Source organism: Sorex fumeus, unplaced genomic scaffold (genome assembly GCF_029834395.1).
Source record: "Sorex fumeus unplaced genomic scaffold, SorFum_2.1 ptg000130l, whole genome shotgun sequence".
Lineage (NCBI taxonomy): Eukaryota > Metazoa > Chordata > Mammalia > Eulipotyphla > Soricidae > Sorex > Sorex fumeus.
In genome coordinates, this window is record NW_026606187.1 from 6,400,401 (window position 1) to 6,406,022 (window position 5,622).

Here is a 5,622-nt window from a genome sequence, read left to right on the forward strand (position 1 = left end):
GGAGGAGTGAAGTCTAGATGTTAATTTAAATCGTGATTCTTACTTTCGTTTTTTGGAGGGGAGGGTTTCTGAAGCAGGTTTTGGGGGGGGTGGTCTCCTCTGGATTCTAGGCCGACTGGGCTGTGGTGCTGCTGGGTCGGGTGTGGGGGCGGTCCCTTGGGGGGGCGGGAGGGGTGCTCTGGGACCCTCTAGAGTTGCAGCCACCCACTTTGGGGGACAATATGGTACCAGGGGTTGAACCGGGTCTGCGCACCCAAAGTGCCTTACTCTTGCACTAACCCTCCCGCCCCAGCGACGCTTCCATGTTGGACCTAATCCACTCCATTAAATCCCAGCAGCACTCGAACCCCAGTCTGCGGACTGGTCCACAGAGACAGCCCCGCTCCACGCACGCTGGGACCGAAGCCGAATCCTTCGGGTGAGGATGCGAGTCCGGGCACCAGCGCGTCCCCTCGAGCCGGCCTGAGAGCGCGCGCCTCCGGGCTCGTTTGGGGGAGCTTCCAAGTCCCCCGACCTGGGCCGGGCCAGAGCGGGACGGGGGACTCGGGGCCGGCGCTCTCGCTCCCGCCGGGCCCGCCGTCCTCCCCAGGGCTCGGTCTCGGGGCTGGTCCAGGCCCCCGCGGGGCAGTGGCCGGGCGCGGCGGGGGAGCCCAGCCCTGGGGCCCCGCGGGCCGCGCTGGGGTGCGCCCCGCCCCGCCGGCCCCGCCCGGCCCGGCCACTCCGCGGAGCCGCCCGCCCCGGTGACCCGCCGTCCCGGGCATTGTTTCCTCCCCGCCCCGGTCGCGGGTGGGAGGCGAGGCACGCCGGGGTTCGGCAGGCTGGCGCCCCGCCAGGCCTGTGGCCTTCGGCCCCGGGGCCAGGGGACGGCCGCGCCCGGAGGCGGAGGGGAGCGCGCCTGGGTCCGCCGCGGCTCGGCCATGGGCTCCCGCAGCTCGCGCGCCGCGACGATTCCCGACGTGGACGACATCCGGCGGGAGACGGGCTGTGAGCGGGGCACGGGCGCGGGGCGCGCGGGGTGGGCGCAGGCTGCGAGCGGGCGCGGGGCGCGGGGTGGAGCGTGGGTGCCGGGGGCGAGAGGGGCGCGGTGCAGGGGGTGAGCCCGGCGCGGGGCGCGGAGTGTGGGTGCAGGGCGTGAGCCCGGCGCGGGGCGCGGAGTGTGGGTGCAGGGTGTGAGCCCGGCGCGGGGCGCGGGATGTGGGTGCAGGGGGTGAGCCCGGCGCCGGGCGCGGGGTGCGGGGTGTGGAGTGCAGGGCCTGAGCCGGACGCGGGGTGCGGAGTGCGGGATGTGAGTGGGACGCCCGGCATGGGGCACAGGGTACCAGCTGCCAGCGGGGCGCGGGGCACCAGGGACTGGCTGTGAGCCGGACGCAGGGGGCTGGGGGCAGGTGGTGAGCGGAGTGTGGGCTTGTGAGCTGGGCTGAACTGGGTGGTGGTGATGGGGGGGGGGGTGCCTCCAGCAGGAGGATGGACGGGGCTGGGGCCCGTTGTGGACTGTTGAGGCGCAGCCCAGGGGTGGGGGGCTGCCACAGGCTGAGGGTCCAGGCAGGATGCTGGACCCAGGAGGGGCTCAGTGCACCCGGGGTCCAGCGAGACTAAAGCTGGACAAATGCAGGCATCCAGGATCCAGGTCCTGGGCCTGGGGACGTTTACCCAGGGGGCCCAGGGTTCTGGTTCCAGGAGAGTGTGGATCCTGGGGATTGTGGGTGCCCAGGAGACGCCGAGTTTGATAGACTGTGGACAGAGGGGTGGGGCCGACTTTGGTCCCTTGAGTCCTTGGAGTCACACGGGGACGCATTGGTGGTGGTGGTGGGGTGTGTGTGCGTGTGTGGAGGGTCATGCGCCCTTCAACCTCATGGACTCTGCCTGGAACATCCTCTCCTGCAAGCAACCCGCATATCCCAGGAAGGGGCCCCTGGAGCGGGTCCAGGCCCAGCCTCACGGCACCCATCCCCCCCCCCCCCCCCAAGTCTCGCAGGCCAGCCTGCTCCGCCTCTACCACCGCTTTCGGGCCCTGGACAGCAACAAGAAGGGCTACCTGAGGTGAGCGGCGCTGCTCTGGCCCCCTCGGACGCTCTCTCTGACCCCTCCCCTCGGGGGCCGCCAGCCTGACCCCCTTTTCTCCTTGGCGTGCAGCCGCGTGGACCTGCAGCAGATTGGGGCGCTGGCTGTGAACCCCCTGGGGGACCGCATCATCGACAGCTTCTTCCGCGATGGGTGAGGCCTCCCCGGGAGTGGGGGTGGCTGGGCTGGGGGTGTCGGAGTCGCGGGAGGCCCCGCTCACCCTCTGCGGACCCCTCCAGGAATCTGAAAGTGGATTTCCGGGACTTCGCCCGCGTCCTTGCTCATTTCCGACCTGTGGACGAGGAGAGCTCGGGGGCCCGCGACCCGGAGCAGCCCGAACCCCTCAACAGCAGAACCAACAAACTTCGCTGTGCGTTTCTGGGGACCATCAGGCGCCCCTGCACGGGACCCCTAGATTTCCCACCCGGTCAGAGGCCTCAGACACCTCCAATCTTTATTTTTTCTTTTTCTTTTTGCCCACATTCAGCAGTGCTCAGGGATTACTCTTGGTTCTGTGCTCAGGGATCACTCCCTGCTGGTGCTCAGGGGACGCTGTGCAGTACCAGGGATGGAACCCAGGGAGCTTCACCCCTGAGCTCCCTCTCAGATACCTACTCCCAGTCTCCTGGGAAGCTCTGCTGACTCCCCTGCCCCCTGCCCCACTCCTACACACACACTCCAGGCTTTTTGTTGGTAGATAACCCAGCCAGGATGAACCATCTTCCTTTCCTCCTCCCCTCTCTCCCCAGTCGCATTTCAGCTCTATGACCAGGACAGAGATGGAAAGATCTCCAAACATGAGATGCTGCAGGTGGGAAGAACAAAAGGGCAGCGGTTGATGTGGAGGGGTCCAAGGGGCCACTGGGAGGGGTGGGGGGGGAATTGACAGGGGCTGGACACACAACCAGGGGAAGGGCCAAGGGGAGAAATGGCCTATGGGTCAACTGCAAGAGTTGGTGTGTGTGTGTGCGCGCGCGTGTGTGTGTGTGTGTGTGTGTGTGTGTGTTGGGGGTGTTGTTGGGACTAAGCTTGAGCAGAAGCCAATGGTGGGCAGCAGGAGGGGATCTTTCCCCAAACACCACTCGCAGTAGCTGGAGATGTTTCTGGGGACTGTTACAGCCAGGGGCTAGAAGTCAGGATTTATTTATTTATTTCCGCACTTTGGGTCACACCCGGCAATGCTCAGGGGTTACTCCTGGCTCTGCACTCAGGAATTACTCCTGGCAGTGCTCAGGGGACCATATGGGATGCTGGGCATCAAACTGGAGTTGGTCGCGTGCAAGGCAAACACCTACCTGCTGTGCTATCGCTCTAGCCCCCAGGATTTATTTTTGATTTTTTTGGGGGGTCACACCTGGCGATGCACAGGGGTTACTCCTGGCTCTGCACTCAGAAATTACCCCTGGCAGTGCTCACGGGACCATATGGGATGCTGGGAATCGAACCTGGGTTGGCCGTGTGCAAGGCAAACACCCTACCTGCTGTGCTATTGCTCCAGCCCCTGTATTCTGGTTTTGCTTTTTTGTTTGTTTGTTTGTTTTTTGGGAATTTTTAATTAAATTTTATTGGGGGTCACACCAGGCAATGCTCAGGGGTTCTTCCTGGCTCTGCACTCAGGAATTACTCTGGGTGGAGTTCGGGCACCCTATGGGATGCTGGAGATGGAACTCAAGTCAGCTGCGTGCAAGGCAAACGCCCTTACCGCTGTCCTATCCCTCTGGGACTAGAAGTCAGATTGCAGCTCCCTGTCTTGCAATATCCAGGCCTCTTCTCAACCAATACTCCCCACGGCCCCTGCATTGTCAGTAGCACTGAGGCTGAGAGGATCGTGCCTTTAGAACAGCAACGGGGTTGGGAGGGTTTGGGGGTGGGTGAGGTCAGGAGAAAAGGAGGCAGCTCACCTTGGGCTTGAAGGCTGGGGGTTGGTCACGGGCTTGGGGAGACGGTGGAGGTGAGTGTGGGGAAACGAGGAGCACTGGGTGGGGCTGGATGGAGAAATGGGGGGCAAGATGGGATATGGCGAGACATGACTGGGCTGAGCATGGACGAAACACAGACTCTGAGTGGTTGATCTCCTCTGGGGATGATGTGGGTCTCGGCAACTTCTCTTGTGACCCTCTCCCCTTCTCCTCCCCCAGGTGCTCCGGCTGATGGTCGGGGTGCAGGTGACGGAGGAGCAGTTGGAGAGTATCACCGACCGCACGGTCCAGGAGGCTGATGAGGATGGAGATGGGGCTGTGTCCTTCCTGGAGTTCACCAAGGTCAGGAGGCCCGTTGGGCCCAGGAAGCTAGGGTGGCGGGGGGCAGGTGGTCCTTGGGATGAACGACAGTGGGAAAGGAAGTTAGAAAGGGCGGAGAGGGCAGGTTCTTAGGGCACCCGGGGCCGAGGGGAAGGGAAGAAGAGGCTGAAAGTTCCCGGGACTGGGGTTCAGGCCTCCTGACGATTGCCCTACTCTCCTCAGTCGTTAGAGAAGATGAACATTGAGCAGAAAATGAGCATCCGGATCCTGAAGTGACCCCCACTTCGTGCCTTTTGCTGCTCAGACCAGTTCTTCTTGGGATCCATCCTCGGCTCCTGTGGAGACAGGGACCCAACATAATCTATTTTAAAAAACATTCTCTTCAAGGGGCTGGAGTGATAGTACAGTGGTTAGGGCATTTGCCTTGCACGTGGCCCACCCGGATTCCATCCCAGGCATCCTGTATGGTCCCCTGAGCACCGCCAGGAGTAATTCCTGAGTGCAAAGCCAGGAGTAAACCCTGAGTATCACCAGGTGTGGCCCAAAAAAACAAAACCAAACCAACACAAAACAAACAAAAAACCCCAAAACTATTCTCTTGAGGGCCAGAGAGGAGAGATCAGCGGTTAAGTCCCTTGCCTTGCACGTGGCCAGCCCTGGTTTGAATCCCTGGTGGCACATGTGGTCTCCCGAAGCACCTTCGGGGGTTATTTCTGAGCACAGAGCCAGTAGTAGCCCCTGAGCACTGCCAAGTGGGCCCCAAACCTTAAAATGAATTAATTAAAAGTTCCTCTTCATGCCTTTATTCCTCTTTATTCCTTTTTTTAAAAAAATTTGAGTAACATTGGTGCATTTCATGTACATTTCGGATGTACAGCAGTGTAACTTCACATCTGTACAAGTTCTAGCAAAGAGACATTATCCCAAATCCACGTCAGTGTGAAGTCCTCTTCACTGTGACTTCCCCACTGAACTCTGTTGAGGGCCAAAGAAGACCAAAGCAGAGGGTGTGTCCGAAAGCCTCGCTCCTTTGATCTGCAAATCAGCCTGCCACCTCCTGCTTACAAATGAGTGAACAGTGACATCAGTGGTCAGTGACCAGAGTGCAAAGGGGTCTTCTTACTGGGCGTTTGCCATGGAGAAGAAGGAAGGCTCTGTCGGGGGTGGGGGTGCTCCGTGGTTGAGTTTGAACTCTGTTCCTCTCCATCTCCCCTCTCAGTCTACTGACTTCTCTCTGAGGCTCTGTTCCCCGTAGTTCCCCATTTCCCTTTCCCAGCCTGGAAATGCAGCAAAGGGCTGGAGAGCCCAGTGGGAAGAGCAC

At 61.4% G+C, this 5,622-nt stretch overlaps 1 protein-coding gene across 1 annotated transcript; it reads left to right on the forward strand.

The window, feature by feature from the left end:
- The first annotated feature begins 731 nt into the window (after positions 1 to 731).
- On the forward strand, positions 732 to 4,653 carry CHP2 (calcineurin like EF-hand protein 2). Its single transcript, XM_056138921.1, has 7 exons — positions 732 to 984; positions 1,968 to 2,040; positions 2,134 to 2,214; positions 2,301 to 2,431; positions 2,811 to 2,872; positions 4,200 to 4,322; positions 4,524 to 4,653. The coding sequence occupies exons 1-7, from the start codon at positions 918 to 920 to the stop codon at positions 4,575 to 4,577; spliced, it is 591 nt and encodes a 196-aa protein (XP_055994896.1). The 5' UTR covers positions 732 to 917; the 3' UTR covers positions 4,578 to 4,653.
- Positions 4,654 to 5,622: the final 969 nt, after the last annotated feature.

What these genes read in the sequence shown, in the direction of transcription:
- CHP2 (XM_056138921.1), top strand. Translation starts at nt 918, where the DNA reads ATGGGCTCCCGCAGCTCGCGCGCCGCGACGATTCCCGACGTGGACGAC. An exon ending in AACAAGAAGGGCTACCTGAG is followed by an intron (nt 2,041 to 2,133) that starts GTGAGCGGCGCT and finishes CTTGGCGTGCAG; the next exon opens with CCGCGTGGACCTGCAGCAGA. An exon ending in GACAGCTTCTTCCGCGATGG is followed by an intron (nt 2,215 to 2,300) that starts GTGAGGCCTCCC and finishes GGACCCCTCCAG; the next exon opens with GAATCTGAAAGTGGATTTCC.